Below are 27,013 nucleotides of genomic sequence, written 5' to 3'. Positions count from 1 at the left end.
GTGCTTCCTTTATTAGCTCCAATTATGTTACTAAATGCTAAACCCATATGTTTCCCTTAAAGATTATATTGAATGGTTTATTTCCCATACTGTAATATTTTAAAGAAAAGCTTCACTAGCTTTTAAACATGTGTTCTACCTATCTTTATTTTTAGCTGCTGGGATAGAGATGAATCAAGTTGTTGGTCTTGGCATTTCAACACAGAGAGGAACTTTTATTACGTGGAACAAGTAAGTGCATTGTGTGATAAGCATTCTCTTGCTGGGTTTGGACCACAGTGAATACATTGCTTCATTGCTGTGAAACCTTTTTGAAGAGTTTAAATTGGTGAATTAATAGAAGTTTAACTTGGTTAAGAGGGATGAAAGTGGGCCTACTTTCTGGCATTTTAAAATCCGCTCCCTGCATGTTATCTGAGGTCGACTTACATAAAATGATAACAATAAAAAATATTGTTACTATCGGTGAACCATGAGAGACTATGGACTCTGAAAAACAATCTGAGGGGTTTGAAGTGGCGGGGGGTTGGGAGGTTGGGGTACCAGGTGGTGGGTATTATAGAGGGCACAGCTTGCATGGAGCACTGGGTGTGGTGAAAAAATAATGAATACTGTTTTTCTGAAAATAAATAAATTGGAAAAAAAATATTGTTACTGTCATAAAATTCTCCATTCCTTTCTTTTGATATAAGGTAGTTTTTAAAATAAGCATGGATTGAAATCTTAAAAATTAGCTTATACCAGAAAAGATTCAAGAGAGACTAACAAATTTCATAAACACAATTCTATAATTATGGTTTATATTTTCAGTCTATTACAAATTTAATATTTAAGTATCTACAACATATGGGGTATGTGTAGATTAAACACAATTATAATATAACGGTTAATATATAGTGAATATCTATATTTCAGGTTCTGTTATCCTAACAAACAAACTTGTTATTTAGGTATTATGACTCTTTACAGGAAGAAACCAGGGCTCAGTGAAATAATTATGTAAGTGGTTCAAGGCCACTCAGTTAATAAATAGAGCCAAGATTCCAAATTATCTTTTTGGACTCCAGACATGCTCTTTCCACTACACCCATATTTCCTTCAACATGAGTTTCTTTAAATTTTTTAAGGTTTTATTTATTTGAAAGAGAGAGAGAGCCTAAGAGTCGGGTGGGTGTTAGAGGGAGAAACAGACTCCCCGCTGAGCAGGGAGCCTTGATGCAGGGCTTGACCTGAGCCGAAAGCAGACGCTTAACCAACTAAGCCTCCCAGGAGCCCCAACATGAGTTTCATTAAAACCAATAACAACAGTCACAAAACTCTATAAGATGTTTTTTTGTTACAAAGCACTAGACTCCAAAGGCATCTTGAGCATAGGGTAGTGTGGAGGAAAAGTAAGAGATATAGAAAGTAGGGATAAGTGTTAGAAACATAATCAGGGTGAATTCACAAGGTCTTGGCCTTTATTTCAGTATTGGATAAGAGGAAGAAGTTTAACTTTACCAATATGTCTGGCTTGATGTTTGAGGGGATATGATAGAAATTATAGAGAACATTAGAGGAGGAATGAGTTAGATGGTGATGAGGGTGGGTGGAAGGGAATATGATGAAGTGTTTGGTTTGGGATGTGTGAATGTGGGGATACCCCAAAGGTGCTTAGAATGTTTGTCTGGTTTAACTAAGGCATGGCTCATTTCCTCTAGATAGGTGCTTTTTCTTTCAAGATACGATGTATCTCAAATGGTTGCCTGCATCTACAGCATGCCTTCCCCAAACTTCCCAACCTGTGTGCTGGGCACGTCTTAAATAGGTGATACATTTGTCAGATGAAAGACTAAATGAATTAAAGTCATCTGGGTTGATCAGGATTTCTAAAGAGTGGCACCATTCACATTTTGGGCCAGATGATTCCTAGTTGTTGGGGCCATTGTAGGGTGTCAGGCAGCCTCCCTGGTCTCTGCCCACCAGGTACCAGCAGCACCCCACTCCCCCAGTTGTGACAACCAAAGACATCTCCAAACATTGTCCAAAGTCCCTTGGGGGACAGAATCACTCCTAGTGGAGGATTGTTAACATAGGCTGAGTCAAGAGAAATAGGTGTGTTCTCTGATAGGAATTACATGGATAGAAAAAAAAAGAAGACTGAGGATTCGGACAATTAATATTTGCCCCTCCGCCCAACATAAACAGGATCAGAAAGCAAAAAGCTGGCATGATAGGACAAACACGGATCTGGTAGATGGAAGTAGGGGCAAGGGAGTGTTCCTAGGGAAATAACTCACTGGAAGTGTTGTGTTTTGTTGGATTTGGAGATTAGATCATTGCCCACAAAGATTGTTTACATCAAAACCTATATAGCAGGTCATTCATAACAGGAAGATCAAAATATTAGGAAGAAAGTTTGTATGTGGCAGTAAGACCATGTTTTACTTTTGGGAGAAACAGAGGAGTCAGGTCAGGTTCCAAGACCGTTCACTCCCCTTACTGATGGTGGTGTCCTTGTGGAAGGGCAAGATTTCTTCCTAAGACAGCTAATTGTGAATTTTCTCCTTGACTGTCCTTTTTTGAGATGTTTGTGTTCTTTCACGAGTTTTGGAAACTTTCCTTGTAGGAACTGAAACGCTAGAGATTTTACCAAAAAAACCCACACAAGTCTTTGTGCTTCTTTTACCTTGAAATAATGGAGTCTTAAAATAATGCTCCCCGAGTCCTCGTGAGCCACGGTAGCACAGAATGTCGGCAGATCTGCAAGCGCCACAACAGAGAGCGGAGATACAGTGCAGAAGTGGGCATGGCTCTGAGCCAGCAGGAAGTACCTCGTGCTCATTTTCTGGAGAAAGATTGACAGACAGGCCCCTGGCACAGTCTGCTGTGCATTCCAGTCCTAGCCTGCACCTCCTCGCCCCAGCTCTTTCTCCTGCAGTCACGGCCGTGGTCCTGTTGTCCTGACCGTACAAACATTATTTTCCGGTTGTTGCTGTAAGGATATCTAAAACTTTGAACTTCGTTTTTGTTTTTCTCTTTCCCCCTCCTTTCGATGCCAGGGAACTTGGTTCTTGTGTTTTCTTCATATTCTTAAGGTTAAAAAAATTTTCTCAGTGTATTTAATCAGTGGTGTGTTTAGCCTGCCTCTTCAAGTAATGGCATATCTCCTCCATCTTGGTTGTTTTAAGTTCCTTTTGTTCTAAAATATCTGAGCTGTTTTGGTTCTTCAATCTCTGTGTCTCTCAGGGAGGCTTCTGCCTGCTAACCTCGGATCAGGGTGTGTGCCAATTAGTAACATAAACTATGAGTCATGCTAGCAAACTGAGATTCACTCAGTAACTGTTTGAGGACTCACAGGGAGAAAAGCACTGTGCTGGCTGCAGAGCTGAATACGAAAATGAGTAAGAGCACCAGCCCTCAAGGAATTTGCAGTCTCTTAATACAAGTATACAAATGAGCCTGTGTTCCCCGCACCAATACATCTTTTATTGTGGTACCTGATACTTGTGTTAATGGTTCTTACCAATTACTTATGACACAAATATATTAAGAGCCTCGGAATGGCGGAATGTGTTAGAAAGGTTTAAGGCAACTCATTTACAATATTGCTATTGATGTTTTTCCTCCATTTCTCCTTTTATTGTTGACAGGGAAAACAAGCCCAAATCACTTCTAAGTGAATATTGGAATATGTGCTGCTTCTTGCGATCAGTATTCTAGATTGTCTTCTACCATGTTATGAATTAAGGAAGTCACTTTCCTCTTGTGAACTTCTCCCTGTCCTTATTCTTCAGCTATGCTAGCATCTAATGCATCGTGCTTCATCCTGGATGAGAAGCTTGGAACGTGTAATTTATTTAGTCAGGAGTGTTCATCCTCCTTGTTTGTTCCTTCTCATCCTTCAGAGCTCGCTTCTATTGTCATTTCTCATGGAAGTCTTTCCTGACCTCTGCACTGGGCAAGGTCTCCCTGTTAGTATATTCATGGCAGTCTGTATTTTTCCTTCAGAAGACTTATTCCTATAGTAAGTAAGCAATTGAGTAATTGAGTATTTCTTTGGTTTCCCTAGTAGAGAATATATTCATAGGGGCAAAGATGCTGTGTCTCTCTCTTCTTCATACCTATGTCCCCAGCTCCTGGCACAAATTGCTGTGTGAGCATTTGATGAATCAGTGATTAAAGATCAGATTTAAGTGTGTAAGTAGAGGCTATTGTGTGTAGAATGGCACAGAGAATCGTGTATGTGTAGATTTCACTTCTGTCAAACACAGTCTGATAGTCCTGATTGGTAGCAGCATTCGTTTTTCAAATACTTCTTTGGTGTTTGGGCTAGGGGGTGAGAATCTGAAAGTGAATAGACTGTGTCTTCAGGAGGCTCACGGTCCAGTGGGAGATACAGATGTGAGCCTTCGATAGTTAGGGTGCAGGCTGCTAGAAATCTGCCCAGTAGAATTGCTGTGTACCTGGTAATGAAGTAGCTGAAGGGGGGCACTGAATAGTATAGAAGAAGGTGGAATGAGGCAGAGTGTTACAGAGTCATTTGAGCCAGGCCTTGTAGGATTAGCAGGAGTTTTCTAAGTGGGAAGAGCATATCACTGGCAAAAACAGTAGCTGGAAGAGCATGGTATGTTTGAAGAATGAGAAGTACTGTAGATTTCAAGGGATAAAATAGAGAAGGCGCCACCACCACGTGTTCTGACTCCTTCCTGACACTGACCTTCTCTCAGACTCCCCTCCTCATATTCTGTGCTCCAGCCACACTGACCTGCTCTCTGTTTCTTGAACACTCCCCACTGGTTCCTACTTTTGTTATGAGCAGCTTTGCACCTGTTTCTCCCTCCATCTGGAGCTCTCTTACCTGAGAACTTACCTCTTTCCCATCATTCAGACTTCACTGCAGAGATCATTTCTCCTAGGAGACCTTCCCTGACCATTTTATTTGCCTATCACTTTACTATTTTATTTTCTTCACATCACTTATTACCCAAAATTCTTTTTTTCTGATATTTTATTTATTTATTGGAGAGACAGATAGTGAGAAGAGAGCACGAGCAAGGGGAGGAGAAGCAAGGTCCCTGCTGAGCAGGGGAACCTGGCATGGGGCTTGATCCCAGGACGCCAGGATCATGACCCGAGCCAAAGGCAGACGCTTAACCAACTGAACCACCCAGGTGCCTCTAAAATTCTTATTTATTTATTTGCATATTTATTTTTATTATATATCTCTCATTGGAGTAAGAAGTCCCATGTTTGGGTTTCTGTCTGCCCTATTCTCACTGGATCCTTCATACTTAGAACAGTGCCTGGCACATAGTAGGCACTCAAATCTTTGCGACTGAGATGTACCTAGAGAGGAAGGCAAGGTCCCAGTCCAGGAAAGGCCATTTGTTGTGGTAAGGCTAAGGAGTTAGTCTCTTATAAGAAGTGGGAAACTAATCAAAAGCCATTAAGCATAAGAGGAATGTGACCAAATTTACGTTTGAGAAAGAATATTCTTGAATCAGGGCAGTATCAGTATCAGGGAAGTATTTCTCCTTCAGTGGACTTATTCCTGTAGTAAGGGAGCAGTTGAGTAGATCTGAGAGGAATGAGACTAAGTCTGAGAAGTCTTTTTGAGGGCTATTGTTTATTCAGGTCTCTGGTCTCCTATCTGAAAACACTCCCCACTCCCACTTACTCTATTCCTTTACCATGCCAGTGTTTTGCAGCATGATCCTTACATGAAATGATAGGGGGAAAAAAGTTGGCAAAGGAAACAAAGAAAACCCCATATACATAGAGAGCTAGAAGGAGAAACATCACAATGATAACATGGAAGTTTAGGAAAGTGACAGTTTTAGGTAGGAAGAAGTGATTGTCAGGAGTCAATATTGCAGAAAGGTCAAGTCAAATTGAAAAGGAGCCCGTAAATCTGGAAATTAGGAAACCAACATTACACAGCAAATGTAATTTTCATGAATGATTAGAAATCTCAGTTGCATTTGAATTGTGTTCAGTTGAGGTAATGGGAGGTGATGAGGAAATGTTGAAGGGGCTTAGTTAGGTGTGGGGGGCATCCTGGGTTAGGAGAGGTGTTTTTTGTTCTGTTTCAAATGTGGGAGGTTTAAGCATGTGTAGAAAGTTGATGGAATACTGATGAAATGAAGTGATGGGAAGAGTCAGGAGGGCATGGGTATAGAGAGTTCAGGTGGAGCTAGCTGCCAGCCTGTAACATGAGAGGGAAGCTTTTCCTCTAGACCAAAAGAGAAGTGGGAGAAATGGGGAGTTAGGAAAGTCATTCCTGTGTCTTTACTTCCTTTGAGAAGCAGGTGGTAGTGCTGGCCTAGGCCTTAAGAAATCTGTGGGAATTAAGATGTACCATTTGTGGGGCATGGGGAGGAAACTAATGAGGGACAAGAGAAAGACTTTTATTGTTTTAAGTGACTCTGAGGACATAGACAAGGTTGTATTCCATAGACAGTGGATTGGTATCAGTTCACAAGGTTCTGGCATTGAAAGTAGACACAGAATAAAGCTGGTAGAATCCCAGGTTAGGTGTTGAAAAGGTAAATGGTTAACTGGAAAGATAAGGTGTAGAGAGTGACATTGTGCAGAAAAAGGGAGAAGGAATTGGTGAGAGTTGGACAGATCAAGCATTGAGTTAGGAAGAGAGGTTGTCGTAAACTGTTTTGGAACTCGAGAACCTGATCGGGCCTTGTAACAACTAGGGGATGATGGATGAAGGTAGAGGCTACTATTCTCAGGTAAGAGGGTGTGTGCAAACTGGCCATCATCCTTTACTCCTCAGCCCTGCTTTGGGTGTGGGGAAAGCAGCTCACATTCCTGGAGTGAGTGCCAGGGCAGGCAGTGGGGACATTGTTCTACAAAAATTTGAGTGTGTATGCTTTGGTGGATTTCATTGTGCCCTACAGAACTGGCATGGATGCTCACCTAGGTTCCAGCCCTCTCAGCTGCAGTGGCTTTCACAGGCTGTGTCTGTTGGAAGATTTAAAGGGCCAGTACCTTTGGGAGGTTCTTTTGGAGCCAGACATTAAGAAAATCTTTATCAGGTCACTAGCCAATGACAGAGGTTGTAGAAACTTCAATGATCATACTCAATAAGGAATGCACACTTTGCAAAAATAGTTTGGAAAAGTCACAAGCTAGCAACTCCAACCCTCAACAAAGAAAAATCTGCAGTCCCTGAGGAGTGGGAAATCAGATATCCAGAGTTATCACATTTATTTTCAAAGGCATAAGTTTTAAGCATATCACTAACTGAAGAAATTAGTCACAGTTTAAGGAATATTCAATGAATTAATCTGTTAAAAACTAAAATTATACATTAAGATTTTTTTTTAAAAGATTTTATTTATTTGTTTGACAGACAGAGATCACAAATAGGCAGAGAGGCAGGCAGAGAGTGGGGGGAAGCAGGCTTCCCACTGAGCAGAGAGCCCGATGCAGGGCTCGATCCCAGGACTCTGGAATCATGACCTGAGCCAAAGGCAGAGGCTTTAACCCACTGAGCCACCCAGGCACCCCACACATTAATATTTAAATTGCACATTATAAATAGTACAGTTTAAAACTATGCAATTCAGGATTCATGACATTTCCTATAACCATTTTTAACTACTTAATTACTCTGTCTTTCCTGTAAATAGCACCTCTCAGTTCTCAGCCTTACAAGTTATTAAGCAAGATGCATTTTTATTTTTACTTTTTATTTTTTTTAAAGATTTTATTTACTTATTTGAGAGAAAGATAGCAAGGGAGAGCATGAGAAGGGGGATGAGGACGATGGAGTGTTTGATCCCAGAACCCTGGGATCATGATCTGAGCCAAAGGCAGACATTTAACGGACTGAGCCACCCAGGCACCCCAAAGTGCATTTTTGTATATTTAAATAACAAAAAGAAGAATCAGTCTAGGTGAGATTATGGCAGATATGTTTCACTTATGCATTACTATCTTATTTTATAATACATTTGTTTTCATATAAACTTAATGTCTCCAAGTAGTTATCAAGTATATCCCATGCCCCAGACACTCCCCAAAGCACCATCCGATATGGGCACCATAGCTGAGAAGGCATTAAAAGTATTGTAGTAGTCTATATGCAATATTGGCTATACCATCAAATATTGGAGGTTTGGCCACATATGAGGAGCTGGAAAATCACCTTATGTTTTGACTCAGTAATCTCACACTTAGGAGTAAGGGAGATTTGGGGGAAATAACCCAACAGAAGCAACAGCAGCACCTCAGAATTTGACCTTGGGAAATAGGGTCACTGCGGATGTAATTAGTTAAATTAGGATGAGGTCATAATGCAGTAGGGTGGATTTGTAATTTGGTATGACTCGTGTCCTCACAAAAAGATGGCCACATGAAAACAGACACAGAGTACCCTGTGAAGGAGGGGATGGAAGTGATGCACCTCTGAGCCAAGGAATGCCAAAGATTGCTGCAGACCACCAGAAGCTTAGGATGAGGCTAGGAAAGATTCCCTTATAGGTTTCAGAGGGGGCTGGCTCTGGCAACACCATGATTTTGGATGTTTAGCTTCCAGAACTATGAGACAATAAATTGCTATTGTCTTAAGCCACACAGTCTGAGGTGCTTTGTTATGTCAGCCCAAAGAAAAAAAATACGATGGTCAACTGATTTTTGACAAGGCTGCCAAGACCAGGCAATGCAGAAAGAACCATCTTTTCAACAAATGATGCTGAGAAAACTAGGGGTCCATATGCAAAAGTATGAATATGGACCCGTACCTTATACCATATACAAAAATTAACTTAAAAGATGAACTGAAGACTAAACTTAAGAGATAAAAGTTCAAAACTCTTAGAAGAAAGCATAGAGGAAAATTTTCATGGCTGTGGATATAGGACTGATTTCTTAGATGGTACCAAAAGCACAGCTAACAAAACAAAACAGACCAAATATAGATAAATTGGACTTCATCAATATCAAAAACGTATATACATTAGAAAACATTATTAAGATATTTTCATTTTTTTTAAAGATTTTATATATTTATTTGACAGACAGAGATCACAAGTAGGCAGAGAGAGAGAGGGAAGCAGGCTTCCTGCCGAGCAGAGAGCCCAATGCGGGGCTCGATCCCAGGACCCTGGGATCATGACCTGAGCCGAAGGCAGAGGCTTTAACCCATTGAACCACCCAGGTGCCCCGATATTTTCATATTTTTGACAACTAATTCCTCTTTCATATTCTTACCTACTGGAATTCCCCAAAGTATAAAAATTGCCCTAAATTTAATCACAAGAACAAGAAATAAAGCCATTTTGAAATTACTTTGGCAGAGTGTACAATTTGTGTTTTAAAGATTTTATTTATTTATTTGACAGAGAGCCTAAGCAGGCAGAGTCGCAGGCAAAGGGAGAGAGAGAAGCAGGTTCCCTGCCGAGCAAGGAGCCCAGTGCAGGACTTTATCCCAGGTCCCCAGGATCACGACCTGAGCTGAAGGCAGTCACTTAACTGACTGAGCCACCCATGCGCCCCTACAATTTGCATTTTAGAAATGTGTCTGGAAAAATTTATAGTCAGTGATATCTTAAATGTGCTGTAAGATTTCTGGAAAATGACAGCAGCATGGAAGGCATGTGTCTTGGTCTGCATCTTGGTGTGTTTGGTTTGTAATCTCATCTATAGGAAAATTGGAATATTGCTTCTCTGATTTGCATTAATGATAATGGTGACTATTTGGATCACTGAAGGAAAAAGGAGTAACATGTTCATGATGTAGGTGAAAAATGCGGGGGGAGGACACTATTAAGAGAGTGAAAACTCACAAAATGGTGGAGAGTATTTATTTGTAAGTCATCTATTTGATAAAGAATTAATATTTAGAATACATAAAGAACTCCTACATCTCAATAGCAAAAAAACAACCCAATTCATAAATGTACAGAGGACTGGAATAATATACAATTAGTCAATAAGCACATGGAAGGATGTACAATATCATTAGCCATTGGGGAAACACATATCAAAACCACAATGAGGTATCACTTCACACCCACCAGGATGGCTATAATTTTAAAAATGGAGAGGGTGCCTGGGTGGCTCAGTTATTAAGCGTCTGCCTTAGGCTCGGGTCATGATCCCCAGATCCTGGGATCAAGCCCTGTGTTGGGTTCTTTGCTCAGCGGGAAGCCTCTTTCTCCCTCTCCCACTCCCCCTGTTTGTGTTCCCTCTCTCGCTGTCTTTCTCCTTCTGTCAAATAAATAAATACAAATCTTTTTTTTTTTTTAAGATTTTATTTATTTATTTGACAGAGATCACAAGTAGGCAGAGAGAGGCAGGCAGAGAGAGAGAGAGGAGGAAGCAGGCTCCCTGCTGAGCAGAGAGCCTGATGTGGGACTCGATCCCAGGACCCCGAGATCATGACCTGAGCCGAAGGCAGCGGCTTAACCCACTGAGCCACCCACGCGCCCTAAATACAAATCTTTTAAAAAATTTTAAAAAAATAGAGAATGACAAGTGTTGGTGAGGATGGGGAAACATCGGAACTCTTGTATACTGGTGGCAAGGATGTAAAATGGTGTAGCCACTGTGGGAAAAAGTTCAACAGATCTTCAAAAAGTAGACTTACCATATGACCCCACAATTCTCCTCCTATGGGTTTGTGCAGAGGGGTTGGAAACAGGGACTCAAACAGGTATAGCAGTGTTAATAGCAGCATTGTGCACAGTGGCAAGAAGCTGGAAACAACCCAAATGTTTAGAAATAATGGGGACGGTGACATAGAACATTGTGAACTCTACTTAATGCCACTGAACTGTGTACTTAAACATGTTTAAAATGGCAAATTTCATGTTACATATATTTTACCACAATTTTTATAAAGAGAGTCAAGGGGTAGAGAGTGTGCTAGGTCATGGGATGCAAGAATGGAAGGAAGCCTGGGAGAGGTAGGAAGAAAAGGGAATGCTTGAGGGATTAAAGGCTGCAGTGAGGTTGAAGGGAAGGCATTTAGAGAGTAAAATTGAGAGAACTGGAATAATAGCAAGAAGTGTTGACTAATATATTGGAATGTTAGAATTTCAGGAATAGAATGTTCCCAGGTTAATAAAGTTGAGGACATGCTCTTGAGTATGGACTGCTTAAGAAGTAGGGGCTATGACAATCTAGGGAACTGAACGTGGCCAACCCACATGGGAGGGCCGCTGGAAATAGAGTAGAAAGCAAGTCTGAGTTCAGTGTCGAAGATTGGTAGATGTCAGTGGTTGATTTACAGGAGCCAAAAAGGGAAATGATTCATTTCTACTATATTTCTTAGTTCTGTACTTATATTGCAGTGTCCACCCAGAGGTTGTTAAATTTCTTTTTACTAGACACATTTTGATAAGCCTGGTAGGTTGCCAGTGGCTAAGCCAGTCATAAAGTTGAGAGACGTAGAAATAGGTTTAGGCAATATTTCAGCTCTTCTGTAGGTACAGAGGTTTTGATCTGATAGTGTGACAAGGTACAATGAAGGGGGAAAGCATTGGCTTCTTTTTAAGGTGTATGGGCAAGTATTTAAAGGCCTTTTCATTAAGTTTCTTGTGTTTTAGAAGTATGCACTTTGTACTGCTTCAAAAAGAGCATTTTCCTGTTAGAATTTGGTCTAGAATTTCATATTATGTATCATATTATAATACTTACAAAATGTGTTCAGTTTATAAAATAAGTCATTCAGCAAGCCCCATTTAATTAACTCATACTTTGAGATTCCAGTGTGCCCTCTAATTTTGTTTTCTCTTATGGCATATCTTTTATTTAATATAGCCTCAATTCATATTGAGTCTCCAAATACTCAAATACTGTTTTTATCATTCATAGGAAAACGGGAAATCATTTTCACAACTTCATTAGTTGGCAAGACCTAAGAGCTGTTGAACTTGTAAAATCTTGGAATAATTCGCTCAGACTGAAGGTAATCTTTTTCTTCTGTGATTTGGATGTTGCTGTTTTCCCTGTAAATGTCCCTTAACTATAGGCTTAAGTGTATAATCTCCTATTTGTATGCTTTAGGAGATTGAGAAGAGAATACACATATGCACACTCCTCCCATCAGTGAAACTTAGTAATAGTTACCCAAAAGCACATGTGGTAGACTGAAGTACTACACTTCAGAAAACCCTGAAGGAGGTTTAGGACGGTCCAGATGTTCTCACATAAGTGAGAATTCATTCCTGGAGAATTTGCCAAGTTGCCATTCTTGGAGAAATAGACAAAATGCAGACTGTGTCCAGAAAGTAAGTAGGAAAGGGTCCAGATTTCATCCTTTTTTATTAGAAAAGTGGAGAATGAATATTGAGATCGATAACTAGCTGACTGCCACGAGCTCTTCACTGATGCCTGTCACATAAAGGTCGCACATGACAACGGTGACAGCCATGATGGTGACCTCAGTGGCGGTGGCAATGTAAGTGTGGGATTACTGAGTCAGAGGGTAAGACAATTTCCAAATGTGGCCAGATCTGGTATAATCAATACGGCAGATTGCCTACGGTGTGTTGCAATATTCCGTGTTCTAATGCCGCCCAGCTAAATGCCTCCTCAGCTAGGGTGCCCGTACCAGGTAGTGCTTCAGGGAATATCTGGAGCTTTGGTTTTACTCAACAACTCTTTGGAGACATTAATTTTATATGAAAACAAACAAAGATATTATAGATATTATGGAATCTGACAGCAGTGCATGAGTGCAAGAGACACTTTTGCCATAATCTCACCCACAGTTGGTTTTTCTTTTGTTAGTATAATATATGAAAATGCACCTTGCTTTAGTAACTTGAAAGGCTGAGAACCAAGAGGTGCTCTTTACAGGACAGACTAATCAAAGAGTTGAAAATAATTATAAGGAAATGTCATGAACTTTGAATGGTATAATTTTAAATTATACTACTTACAATGCAGAATTCTATATCTTAATGAATAATTTTAGTTTTTAATAGGTCAATTCATCAAACATTTCTTAGGTCTGTCAGTGAGGTATTTATAACTTTTATTCCTTTAAAAATAAGTTTTGAGGGGTGCCTGGGTGGCTCAGTGGGTTAAAGCCTCTGCTTCAGCTCGGGTCATGATCCTGGGGTCCTGGAATCGAGCCCAGCATCGGGCTTTCTGCTTGGCGGGAGCCTGCTTCCTCCTCTCTCTCTGCCTGCCTCTCTGCCTACTTGCGATCTCTGTCAAACAAACAAAGTCTTTAAAAAAAAAAAAAAAAAGTTTTGACTTTGGAAATAATTTGCGTCTGTAGTACAAACCCCAAATCTCACATATAAAACTCACTTCAGGCACAAAAACCAGCCTTTAAAGCTCTTCATCTACTTGATATTGAGGATGCGCATGATGTAAGCTTTGGGTTTGCTTAGGAGAAAAATGTACACAGACAAATGTTTAGCACACACGATGCCAGGGCCTGGCCTGCCACTGAGAGAAGCCTACCCTGCACTCATCCTATACAGATGTTTTTTCTTTCTTTCTTTTTTTTAAAGGTTTTATTTATTTATTTGACAGAGAGATCACTAGTAGGCAGAGAGGCAGGCAGAGAGAGAGAGAGAGAGTGAGAGGGAAGCAGGCTCCCTGCTGAGCAGAGAGCCTGATGTGGGGCTCAATCCCAGAACCCTGAGATCGTGACCTGAGCTGAAGGCAGAGGCTTAATCCACTGAGCCATCCAGGTGCCCGCTTTTTTTTTTTTTCTTAAGGATTTTATTTTTAAGTAATCTCAGCGTGGGGCTCAGACTTACAACCCCAAGATCAAGAGTTGCACGCTGTACCAACTGAGCCACCCAGGCACCCCTCTCCTGGATGCTCATGGTTTATCAGTTGAGGTTATGGAAGTGTTGAGGGTATATGTGCCAGAGATGGCACCAAAGTCATTTGTTTAGCCAGTGCTAGCTCCAAACAAAATGGTGAAGTAATTTACCTGTGTTGGCAGTCTCCTGGCACCATTGTTTTCCTCCAGTTCTTCTAGCAGCATTCGTGCTTCCTTTCACTGCTGTTCTGATTGTTGGTTAATGGTTGCTAAGGCTTCTCTTTGCTTGTAGCATAAAATCCCAACTCCTTACCATGGATTGGCCCTGTCTACAGCTCTGACCACTTCCCAAACCCTTTCTTCCTAAAGCTGCTAAGTATTCAGCTCCAGCTTTGCCAGCCTGCTTTTGTTCTTAGAGCACTGAAGGTGCCGCTTACCTTAAGGCGTTCGTACCCTCAGGGGCTTTCTCCCATCATGACTGGATTTTTCTCATCTTTCCAGGCCCAGCTCATATGCCATCTCCTCTATGTGAGCCCTTTCCTGCCATCCCATTTATAGAGTAGTATGTCCCCACCCACCACTCCAGTCTCTGTCTGACTGTCTTTCTTTCTTTCACAGCACTTAACTACATTTCAAAGGTTTTGAGACATAGATTTTTTTTCCAATTGAAATTTTAATTGAGATAAATATAGATTCACATGCAGTTGTAAGAAATAATACAGGGATCCCTTATAGGCTTTGTAGTTTCTCTCAATGGTAACATTTTACAAAACTATACTATTGTGTCTAAAATAGTATAATTATAATTATAGTGTCTATAATACTATAGTAGTATTGACATTAATATAGTCTATAGATATTACTCAGATTTCCTCAGTTTTACCTGTACTCGTGTATGTGCATGTGTGTGTGTTATAATTTCTGTACGGTTTTTTCCCTGTGTCCATGTATCCGCCACCAGAATCAAGATGATGAACATTTCAAAGGTCCCTCGTGTCGCTCTTTTGTAACAACATCCTCTCTCTCGTGCGCTTCCCCATACTCTTCCCGTCCCTCACTCCTTGCAACCACTAATCTGTTCTCCATTAAAATTTTTTTCTCACTTCCAAAATATTATATACATAGAGTGATGCAGTATAAAACCTTCTGGGATTTGCTTTCTTCACTTAGTGCAATCACCTGGAGAATCCAAGTTATATGTCTGTCAATAGCTTACTATTGTTACTTTGTTATTGTTACTTTGTATTGCTGAATTGTATTCAGTGGTACAGATGCACCACCGGTTTAAGGACATCTGTGCAAATTCCAGTTTTTGGCTATTACAAATAGAGCTGTTTTGAACATTTGTGTACAGAATTTTATGTGAACATGAGTTTTCATTTGTCTAGGATAATATCCTAAGGGTACAATTAATTGCTAGGTCAAATAGTAATTGCATGTTTTGTTTCATAAGAAACTATCAGACTTTTTTCCAGAGTAGCTGCATCATTTATATTCTCACCAACAATGTGTGAGTTATAAGACATACATTTTTTTTTTCCCAATTTAAAAAGGGTGATTTTTAAGCAAGGTGTTTTTGTTTGTTTGGTTAGGTTTTTTTTTTCAGGATTTTTTTTTAAAGAATTTCTTTTTAAGTATCTCTACACCCAGTGTGAGTCTTGAACTCACAACTCCAAGATCAAGAGTTGCATGCTCCACTGACTAAGCCAGCCAGGCACACCAAGCAAGATGTATTTTTAACTGCTAATTTTTAAAAATCATTTTAACCATCAATTATATCTTAGCATTAAATTGCAATTTAAATAGCAGGATTTTTTTTTCTTGGTGGTACATTCAATATTGGTTTATTTTACAGTCAGTGTCTTCTTAGACTATCCCACTTATTGATTTGATTACTTGTCTGTCTCTTCCCATTAGAATGTAAATTTCAAGAAGGTAGGGATTCTGCCCATATTGTTCATTCTGCTTTCTCAAGGCCTAGCACAGTCCTTGGTACATAGAAGGTACTCAATAAATATTTGTTAAATGTAAAAACAAAAAGTTAATTTTTCGTATATTGAGTAAAAGTGCAGTTGTAAGAACTCTCCATACTTTTTGTGTGCCTCCCCCTGTATCTGTATTTTAATAGAAGATCCCTGAAGGATATTAAATGTAATTTTTTTAATAGAGGAAAGTATAGTGTTCTTAAGGAGGAAGAACTGCTTTCAGTTTGAAGCATTCCTTAAAATATAACACATCAGAGGAAGTATTATGGGTGGTCATTTTAAGTATTTTCAGAAACTCTTATCTTTTAATAAGCAGTACAAAATATAAAGAAACACAGAAGGTTTGAATACCAAATAAGGTGAAAAGGAAGTTAAAAGGGTACAAACTTTCTGTTATAAAATGAACAAGGTTTGAGGATCTAATATATAACATGCTGACCATAGTTGATAACACTATATTATATAAATGAAATTTGCTAAGAGAACTTAAATGCTCTCACCAAAATGGAAAGGAAAAAAATTAAACTGGGGCTCATTGTTCCAAAAAAGGGGGACAGGACTGAAATGTAGAGAGAATTGAGTTTATACATTTTCTTGATTGTTGTGTTTATTATTTTAGTAAATAAATACAATCTTTTAAATTTATACATATATATTTAAAAAAAATTTTTTTACAGAGAGAGAGCATGTGCATGTGAGTGGGGAGGGAAGGGCAGAGGGAGAGGGAGAGAGACAATCTTAATCAGTCTCCATACCCAGTGTGGAGCCTGGTGCAGTGCTCCATCTCATGACCCTGAGATCATGACCTAAGCTGAAATCAAGAGTTGGACACTTAACCAACTGAGCCACCCAGGCACCCCTTTAAATGTATTGTTTAGGGAAGGGGTGGGCAATAACAGAGGAAGAAAATGCAAGAAGTGGGTAAATTCTCTATAAGTGAATATTTTGTAAAATACCAGTTTCAGAAGTTGAATTGTCCATCTGCATTCTTTTTTTTTATCTTTATTTTTTTAATTTTTATTTTTTATAAACATATAATGTATTTTTATCCCCAGGGGTACAGGTCTGTGAATCACCAGGTTTACACACTTTGCAGCACTCTCCATAGCACATACCCTCCCCAATGTCTATAACCCCACCCCCCTCTCCCGACCCCCCTCCCCAGCAACCCTCAGTTTGTTTTGTGAGATTAAGAGTCACTTATGGGGGGCGCCTGGGTGGCTCAGTGGGTTAAGCCGCTGCCTTCAGCTCAGGTCATGATCTCAGGGTCCTGGGATCGAGTCCTACATCGGGCTCTCTGCTCAGCAGGGGGCCTGCTTCCCTTCCTCTCTCTCTGCCTGCCTCTCTGCCTACTTGTGATCTCTCTGTGTCAAATAAATAAATAAAATCTTTTAAAAAAAAAAAGAGCCACTTATGGTTTGTCTCCCTCCTGATCACATCTTGTTTCATTTATTCTTCTCCTACCCTCCTAACCCCCCATGTGCATCTCCACTTCCTTATATCAGGGAGCTCATATCACAGTTGTCTTTCTCTGACTGACTTATTTCACTAAGCATGATACCCTCTAGTTCCATCCACGTCATCGCAAATGGCAAGATTTCATTTCTTTTGATGGCTGCATAGTATTCCATTGTATATGTATACACATCTTCTTTATCCATTCATCTGTTGATGGACATCTAGGTTCTTTCCATAGTTTGGCTATTGTGGACATTGCTCTTATAAACATTTGGGTGCACGTGCCCCTTTGGATCACTACGTTTGTATCTTTAGAGTAAATACCCAGTAGTGCAATTGCTGGGTCATAGGGTGGTTCTATTTTCAACTTTTTGAGGAACCTCCATGCTGTTTTCCAGAGTGGCTGCACCAGCTTGCATTCCCACCAACAGTGTAGGAGGGTTGCCCTTTCTCTGCATCCTCACCAGCATCTGTCATTTCCTGACTTGTTAATTTTAGCCATTCTGACTGGTGTGAGGTGATATCTCATTGTGGTTTTGATTTGTATTTCCCTGATGCCAAGTGGAGCACTTTTTCATGTGTCTGTTGGCCATCTGGATGTCTTCTTTGCAGAAATATCTGTTCATGTCTTCTGCCCATTTCTTGATTGGATTATTTGTTCTTTGGGTGTTGAGTTTGCTAAGTTCTTTATAGATTTTGGATACTAGCCCTTTATCTGATATGTCGTTTGCAAATATCTTCTCCTATTCTGTCAGTTGTCTTTTGGTTTTGTTAACTGTTTCCTTTGCTGTGCAAAAGCTTTTGATCTTGATGAAATCCCAGTAGTTCATTTTTGCCCTTGCTTCCCTTACCTTTGGCGATGTTCCTAGGAAGACCTTGCTGCGGCTGAGGTCAGAGAGGTTGCTGCCTGTGTTCTCCTCAAGGATTTTGATGGATTCCTTTCTCACACCGAGGTCCTTCATCCATTTTGAGTCTATTTTTGTGTGTGGTGTAAGGAAATGGTCCAATTTCATTTTTCTGCATGTGGCTGTCCAATTTTCCCAACACCATTTGTTGAAGAGGCTGTTTTCTTTCCTTTTCCATTGGACATTCTTTCCTGCTTTGTCGAAGAGGAGTTGACCATAGAGTTGAGGGTCTATTTCTGGGCTCTCTGTTCTGTTCCATTGATCAATGTGTCTGTTTTTGTGCCAGTACCATGCTGTCTTGATGATGACAGCTTTGTAATAGAGCTTGAAGTCCGGAATTGTGATGCCACCAACTTTGGCTTTCTTTTTCAATATTCCTTTGGCTATTTGAGGTCTTTTCTGGTTCAGTATAAATTTTAGGATTATTTTTTCCATTTCTTTGAAAAAAATGGGTGGGATTTTTATAGGGATTGCATTAAATATGTAGATTGCTTTTGGTAGCATAGACATTTTCACAATATTTCTTCTTCCAATCCAGGAGCATGGAACATTTTTCCATTTCTTTGTGTCTTCCTCAATTTCTTTAATGAGTACTTTATAGTTTTCTGAGTATAGATTCTTAGCCCCTTGGTTAGGTTTATTCCTAGGTATCTTATAGTTTTGGTTGCAATTGTAAATGGGATTGACTCCTTAATTTCTCTTTCTTCTGTCTTGTTGTTGGTGTAGAGAAATGCAATTGATTTCTGTGCATTGATTTTATATCCTGACACTTTACTAAATTCCTGTACAAGTTCTGCAGTTTTGGAGTGGAGTCTTTTGGGTTTTCCACATATAGTATCATATCATCTGCGAAGTGATAGTTTGACTTCTTCTTTGCCGATTTGGATGCCTTTAATTTCCTTTTGTTGTCTGATTGCTGAGGCTAGGACTTCTAGTACTATGTTGAATAGCAGTCGTGATAATGGACATCCCTGCCGTGTTCCTGACCTTAGCAGAAAAGCTTTCAGTTTTTCTCCATTAAGAATGATATTTGCAGTGGGTTTTTCATAGATGGCTTTGATAATATTGGGGTATGTGGCCTCTATCCCTACACTTTGAAGGGTTTTGATCAGGAAGGGATGCTGTACTTTGTCAAATGCTTTTTCAGCATCTACTGAGAGTATCATATGGTTCTTGTTCTTTCTTTTATTAATGTGTTGTATCACATTGATTGATTTGCAGATGTTGAACCAACCTTGCAGCCCTGGAATAAATCCCACTTGGTCGTGGTGAATAATCCTTTTAATGTACTGTTGAATCCTATTGGGTAGTATTTTGGTAAGAATTTTCACATCTGTGTTCATTAAGGATATTGGTCTGTAGTTCTCTTTTTTGATGGGATCCTTGTCTGGTTTTGGGATCAAGGAGATGCTGGACTCATAAAATGAGTTTGGAAGTTTTCCTTCCATTTCTATTTTTTGGAACAGTTTTAGGAGAATAGGAATTAGTTCTTCTTTAAATGTTTGGTAGAATTCCCCTGGGAAGCCGTCTGACCCTGGGCTTTTGTTTGTTTGGAGTTTTTTTTTTTTTAAGATTTTATTTATTTATTTATTTGACAGAGAGATCACAAGTAGGCAGAGAGGCAGGCAGAGAGAGAGGAGGAAGCAGGCTCCCTGCTGAGCAGAGAACCCAATGCAGGGCTTGATCCCAGGACCCTGAGATTGTGACCTGAGCTGAAAGCAGAAGCTTAACCCACTGAGCCACCCAGGCGCCCCTGTTTGGAGATTTTTGATGACTCTTTCAATCTCCTTACTGGTTATGGGTCTGTTCAGGTTTTCTATTTCTTTCTGGTTCAGTTGTGGTAGTTTATATGTCTCTAGGAATGCATCCATTTCTTCCAGATTGTCAAATTTGTTTGCATAGAGTTGCTCATAGTATGTTCTTATAATTGTTTGTATTTCTTTGGTGTTAGTTGTGATCTCTCCTCTTTCATTCATGATTTTATTTATTTGGATCCTTTCTCTTTTCTTTTTGATAAGTCTGGCCAGGGATTTATCAATCTTCTTAATTCTTTCAAAGAACCAGCTCCTAGTTTCATTGATTTGTTCTATTGTTTTTTGTTTGTTTTTTTGTTTTTGTTTTTTGTTTTGTTTTGTTTTTGGTTTCTATTTCATTGATTTCTGCTCTGATCTTTATTATTTCTCTTCTCCTGCTGGGTTTAGGCTTTCTTTCTTGTTCTTTCTCCAGCTCCTTTAGGTGTAGGGTTAGGTTGTGTATTTGAGACCTTTCTTGTTTCTTGAGAAAGGCATGTTCTGCTATATATTTTCCTCTCAGGACTGCCTTTGCTGTGTCCCACAGATTTTGAACTGTTGTGTTTTCATTATCATTTGTTTCCATGAATTTTTTCAATTCTTCTTTAATTTCCTGGTTGACCCATTCATTCTTTAGAAGGATGCTGTTTAGTCTTCATGTATTTGGGTTTTTTCCAAATTTCCTCTTGTGATTGAGTTCTAGCTTCAGAGCATTGTGGTCTGAAAATATGCAGGGAATGATCCCAATCTTTTGATACTGGTTGAGACCTGATTTATGACCCAGGATGTGATCTATTCTGGAGAATGTTCCATGTGCACTAGAGAAGAATGTGTATTCTGTTGCTTTGGGATGAAATGTTCTGAATATATCTGTGATGTCCATCTGGTCCAGTGTATTATTTAAGGCCTTTATTTTCTTATTGATCTTTTGCTTGGATGATCTGTCCATTTCAGTGAGGGGAGTGTTAAAGTCCCCTGTTATTGTATTATTGTTGATGTGTTTCTTTGATTTTGTTATTAATTGGTTTATATAGTTGGCTGCTCCCATGTTATGGGCATAGATATTTAAAATTATTAGATCTTCTTGTTGGACAGACCCTTTGAGTATGATATAGTGTCCTTCCTCATCTCTTATTATAGTCTTTGGCTTAAAATCTAACTGATCTGATATAAGGATTCCCACCCCAGCTTTCTTCTAATGTCCATTAGCATGGTAAATTGTTTTCCACCCCCTCACTTTAAATCTGGAGGTGTCCTCCGGTCTAAAATGAGTTTCTTGTAGGCAACACATTGATGGGTTTTGTTTTTTTATCCATTCTGATGCCCTGTGTCTTTTTTTTTTTTTAAAGATTTTATTTATTTATCTGACAGAGAGAGATCACAAGTAGGCAGAGGGGCAGGCAGAGAGAGAGAGGAGGAAGCAGGGTCCCTGCTGAGCAGAGAGCCCGATGCGGGACTCGATCCCAGGACCCTGAGATCATGACCTGAGCCGAAGGCAGCAGCTTAACCCACTGAGCCACCCAGGCACCCTGCCCTGTGTCTTTTGATAGGGGCATTTAGCCCATTAACATTCAGGGTCACTATTGAGAGATATGAATTTAGTGCCATTGTATTGCCTGTAAGGTGACTGTTACTATATATTGTCTCTGTTCCTTTCTGATCTACTACGTCTAGGCTCTCTCTTTGCTTAGAGGACCCCTTTCAATATTTCCTGTAGAGCTGGTTTGGTGTTTGCAAATTCTTTCAGTTTTTGTTTGTCCTGGAAGCTTTTTATCTCTCCTTCTATTTTCAATGATAGCCTAGCTGGATATAGTATTCTTGGCTGCATGTTATTCTCATTTAGTGCTCTGAATATATCGTGCCAGTTCTTTCTGGCCTGCCAGGTCTCTGTGGATAAGTCCACTGCCAATCTAATATTTTTACCATTGTATGTTACAGACTTCTTTTCCTGGGCTGCTTTCAGGATTTTCTCTTTGTCGCTAAAACTTGTACATTTTACTATTAGGTGACAGGGTGTGGACCTATTCTTGTTGATTTTGAGGGGCATTCTCTGCACCTCGTGGATTTTGATGCTTGTTCCCTTTGCCATATTAGGGAAATTCTCTACAATAATTCTCTCCAATAAACCTTCTGCTCCCCTCTCTCTTTCTTCTTCTGGAATCCCAATTATTCTAATGTTGTTTCGTCTTATGGTGTCACTTATCTCTCGAATTCTTCCCTTGTGGTCCAGTATTTGTTTGTCCCTCTTTTGCTGAGCTTCTTTATTGTCTGTCATTTGGTCTTCTGTATCAGTAATTCTTTCTTCTGCCTCATTTATCCTAGCAGTGAGAGCCTCCATTTTTTATTGCACCTCATTAATAGCTTTTTTAAAATTTCAACTTGGTTAGATTTTAGTTCTTTTATTTCTCCAGAAAGGGCTTTTGTCTCTCCCGAGAGGGTTTCTCTAATATCTTCCATGCCTTTTTCGAGCCGGGCTAGAACCTTGAGAATCATCATTCTGAACTCTAGATCTGACATATTACCAATGTCTTTATTGATTAGGTCCCTAGCCTTTGGTACTGCCTCTTGTTCTCTTTTTTGTGGTGAGTTTTTCCACCTTGTCATTTTGTCCAGGTAAGAGTATATGAAGGAGCAAATAAGGGTGGCAAAGACCCCAGGAAAATGCACTTTAAGCAAATCAGAAGAGACGCCAAATTGTGGGAGGGAGAAAGGGGATAAAAAGAAGTTCAGGAAAAAAAAAATTAAAAAAAGAAAACAAATAGAGAAAAAATATAAAAAAGAAAAAAAAAATATATATATATATATTAGATAAACTAGTAAAAAAAGTTAAAAAAGAAAAGGGTAAAAGTTAAAAAAAATTTAGCAGAAAAAATAAAAATAAAAAAAAATTTAAATTAACCGCAAGACTGAAGAATCATGGGGAGAAAGCCATGAGTTCCGTGCTTTGCTTTCTCCTCCACTGGAATTCTGCTGCTCTCCTTGGTAGGTAAACTTTGTCTTGGCTGGATTTCTTGTTGATCTTCTGGGGGAGGGGCCTGTTGTAGTGATTCTCAAGTGTCTTTGCCTGAGGTGGAATTACCAGGGGCCGGGCTAAGTAATCTGCTGGGTTTGCGTCCCCTGAACGCTTTCCGTAGAGTTCCGGAGGACGGGAATGAAACTAGCGGCCTCCTAGTCTCCAGGCCCTGGAAGAGCATTCCTCAGTGCGCCCTCAGAGAAAAGAGCCCAATCACTCCCATCTCGCTGGCCTCTGGCCACGCTCCAAGCTCAATGAGCCTGCGACAGGTTCAAGGTAACCCGGAGCTGAGAGCTCACTTCTCGGCTCTGTCTCCATAGCCGGCTTCCCGGGTCTAATACGTGCAAGCTCTGCGACACTCAGACACCCCCGATCCTTCTGTGACCCTGCGGGACCTAGGGCCACGCTGGCCCCGCGTGGGCTTCACCCAGGTTTAGCCTCTGGAGCTATGTCCCTCAGTGGAGCAGACTTTTAAAAGTCCTGATTTTGTGTTCCCTTGTTCCTCCGCTTGCCAGGAGCCGGCCCCTCCCCCTGCAGTCTATCTTCCCATCACTTTGGATTCACTTCTGTTCCGGTCCTACCTTTCAGAAAGTGGTCCATTTTCTGTTTCTAGAATTGCTGTTCTTCTTCGATCTCTCCTTGGATTGGTGTTTGCAATGGTTTGATAAGCTATCTAGCTGATCTCCTGCTACCTGATGTAGTCTCAGCCTGCTACTTCTCCGCCATCTTGACTCCTCCCCCTCCATCTGCATTCTTTTTTTTTTTTATTTATTTTTTTATTTTTTTAAAAGATTTTATTTATTTATTTGACAGAGAGAAATCACAAGTAGATGGAGAGGCAGGCAGAGAGAGAGAGAGGGAAGCAGGCTCCCTGCTGAGCAGAGAGCCCGATGTGGGACTCGATCCCAGGACCCTGAGATCATGACCTGAGCCGAAGGCAGTGGCTTAACCCACGGAGCCACCCAGGCGCCCCTCCATCTGCATTCTTATAGTAGGTGGCAGGATAAAGTTTTTATTCTTTTATTTATTTATTTATTTATTTACTATGTCTGACAAACTTTAAAACTCAAAGCTGGCTTTCTATGAAAGACTTTTTCTTTTTAATTTAAGATTTTGCTTACTAAGAAGTAAATTTTAAACTATATATATTTCAGCTTTGATTGAGATAAGTACAGATAGTATTAAATGAAATCATACACCCCAGATTTTAGGTACTTAATATGTAGGGGAATTTCCCTTATGGTTTAATACTGACTTAACTAAAAATATGTTTCTAATCAGAATATAGCCTTATCCCTTGACTCTCTCCCTTTTATTTTAAAAGACTTTATCTTGAACTTCTTGTGTTTGCTAAAGAAGATCATAGTAGATATGTTACATTTCATATGTTAAAACACAAATTATCCACTTAGAGTAATATTACTTTATTTCTTTTCTTTAAGTGCTAAAAATCCTATAAGTACTTGAATGATTTGTTTGTTATTGGGTTTGTTTTCATGTGTGTAGAATTAATATAGAAATATCAAACATCATTAAATGTATTTTCCTAAAATGTCTTTTTTTAATAGCTATTACAGAATTTCTGCCGAGTGCTGCACTTTTTTACTAGAAATAAACGATTTTTAACAGTCAGTTTGTTCAGTTTCACAAACCAGCATGTTTCTTTGAGATTGGCCTGGATTTTACAGAACTTGGTTGAGGTAAGGAAAAATTGTGTGTGTATGTATGTGTGTGTATGTGTGTGTGTGGACTATAGGGAAGAAAAAGTAAAGGAATAATAATAGTGATTTGATTATTTGAGGGAAAATTAAGTAATTTGATTATCTGAGGGAAAATTAAGTGTCCACTACATATTGGGATGGAATACAGGAATCTTTACTCTATTTTTTTTTTAAACTTTTTATTGTAACTCATAATACATATAGAAAAACAGACAAAAATTTACCACTCATTGATTGTGGAGCAAACATCTGTGTAACACTACTTGAATCAAGAAATAGAACATTGTGATACTGTGTATCCCATTTTCTTTCAACTTTTACTTTTTTACTTAGGTGTCTTTTTCCTCAACACTGTAGTTTTACCTGAATTTTTAAAAATTTGTATTAATGTGTAAATAAATTTTCTTATATTTTCATTGCTATTTAGTGTTCAGTATATGATTTTATCACTATCCATTTATCCATTCTGTTCATGTGCATTTGAGTTATTTCTATTTTGGGGCTATTATGAATAATGTTGTCTTTGGGGTATATATAAAGGCATTTCTGCTGTATTTATATATGGGAATGGGGTTTTTAGGGCATGAATGTGTATGTATATCTCTCTTCACTTTTAGTGGATAATGTCCAAAATTTCCCCACAGTTTGCTTTTTTTTTTAAAGATTTTATTCATTTATTTGACAGAGAGAGATTACAAGTAGGCAGAGAGGCAGGCAGAGAGAGAGAGGAGGAAGCAGGGTCCCTGCTGAGCAGAGAGCCCGATGCGGGACTCGATCCCAGGACCCTGAGATCATGACCTGAGCCGAAGGCAGCGGCTTAACCCACTGAGCCACCCAGGTGCCCTTCCCCACAGTTTTTGATAATTTATTTACCTACCATCAATCAATGAGAGGAATTCATATTTCATGTACCATCATAATTGGTATTATCAGTGTTTTTTTTTAATTTTAGCCACTTTAGTAGTTAAATAGTGATCTCTCCTTGTGATTTTTTTAAATTTATTTTAAGATTTTTTATTTATTTGAGAGAGAGAATAGACAGCATGAGAGGGTAGTGGGTCAGAGGGAGAAGCAGACTCCCTGCTGAGCAGGGAGTCCCTTGTGGGACTTGATCCTCCAGGATCATGACTGAGCCAAAGGCAGTTGCTTAACCAACTGAGCCACCCAGGTGCCCTGTTTCTTCCATTCTTTGAGGCACAAGGATTACTTCAACCCAGGTTAATGATTGAGGTGATTCAAAACAGCTTCATTTCCTGTGAGAGCCTGTCTTTCTAGTTTACCCTTACTTACAGGGTAGAGCTATTTGGAGTCTTAACCCAAAGCAAGCTTGGGAAGCCCTAATATGGACTCTGTGTTTTTGAATGGCCTACTACCTATCAGAGGACCTGACTCTCAAATGTTTTTTTGAAGGAACAGATGAACTTACTACTTGTCAGGCATTGTTGCTGCTTACTGATTAATCTTTCTCTGAACTGGAACAAATTTTAGAATCACAGTTTCTAAATTTAAAAAGAACTTGAAATAAAGTAATATTACTTTAAGTACTCCATATTTAAGTGGTATAAAACCTGAATGGTATCTTCAAATATTTGTTATAAATAATCTACAAATGACTTCTTTTTTGGAGTTTATGTCATGTGTTTTCATTTTATTGATCCTTTCCGCTGTTGAAATATAATTCACCTTTAAATGTATTCATTTGCTATTCTTTTTATCTCATTTATTTAGGAGACATGTTTTAAGCATATGCTATATACCAGGAACCCTCCTAGATGTTGGACTTACAAATGTAGTCCTGCTCTTAAGGAGCTGAGGATCTAATAGGGAAGTAATGATGTGAGAAAAGGGTTAGAAGATTTCCGTAGAGTGCTGGCTTGGACAAAGCCAGGAACTGCTAGTCTTGAAGGACAAATAAGAGTGGGCGAGGTGGTGAAGTATGATAAAGGGCATGGTTTCCATTATGTTAGTAATACCTCAGGGCACCTGGTTGGCTCAGTCAGTAGAGCATGCCACTTTTAATCTTGGGTCGTGAGTTTGCACCCCACATTAAGTATAGAGCCTATTTAAAAAAAAAAGATATCTCAACAATCATTTCATTGTCTCTGTTGGCTAATTTAAAGAGGTTGTGATACTTTTGTTTCCTTTGGCATGCTTTATGCTAAGGATTAGCATATTTTTCTTTAACATGCCAGATAGTCAATTTAGACTTGGAAGGCCATAAGGTTTCTGTCACAACTACTCTGCCATTGTAGTGCGAATACAGCCATAAATAACACAGAAACAGGTGAGCGTGGCTACATTCCAGTGCCATTTTGTCTATGGATCTTGAAATTTGAATTTCATATACCTTTTCCTATGTCACAGAGTATTCTTTTTTAAAAAACAATTATAGAATTTAAAAACCATTCTTAA

The 27,013-nt window shown here is 39.4% G+C and overlaps 1 protein-coding gene across 3 annotated transcripts in view; it reads left to right on the top strand.

Moving 5' to 3' along the window:
* GK5 (glycerol kinase 5) overlaps window positions 1-27,013 on the top strand; it is an 81,957-nt gene that overhangs the window by 11,404 nt on the left and 43,540 nt on the right. For all 3 annotated transcript variants that reach the window (XM_044251520.1, XM_044251521.1, XM_044251522.1), the window contains 3 exons: window positions 156-231; window positions 11,818-11,911; window positions 24,449-24,580. In XM_044251520.1, coding sequence (XP_044107455.1) covers window positions 156-231; window positions 11,818-11,911; window positions 24,449-24,580 — 302 coding nt within the window. The remainder of the gene's footprint in view (window positions 1-155; window positions 232-11,817; window positions 11,912-24,448; window positions 24,581-27,013) is intronic.

Source organism: Neovison vison, chromosome 6 (genome assembly GCF_020171115.1).
Source record: "Neovison vison isolate M4711 chromosome 6, ASM_NN_V1, whole genome shotgun sequence".
NCBI classification, from domain to species: domain Eukaryota; kingdom Metazoa; phylum Chordata; class Mammalia; order Carnivora; family Mustelidae; genus Neogale; species Neogale vison.
Note: the sequence above shows the minus strand (reverse complement) of the source record. Positions and strands in the feature narration are given on the sequence as shown.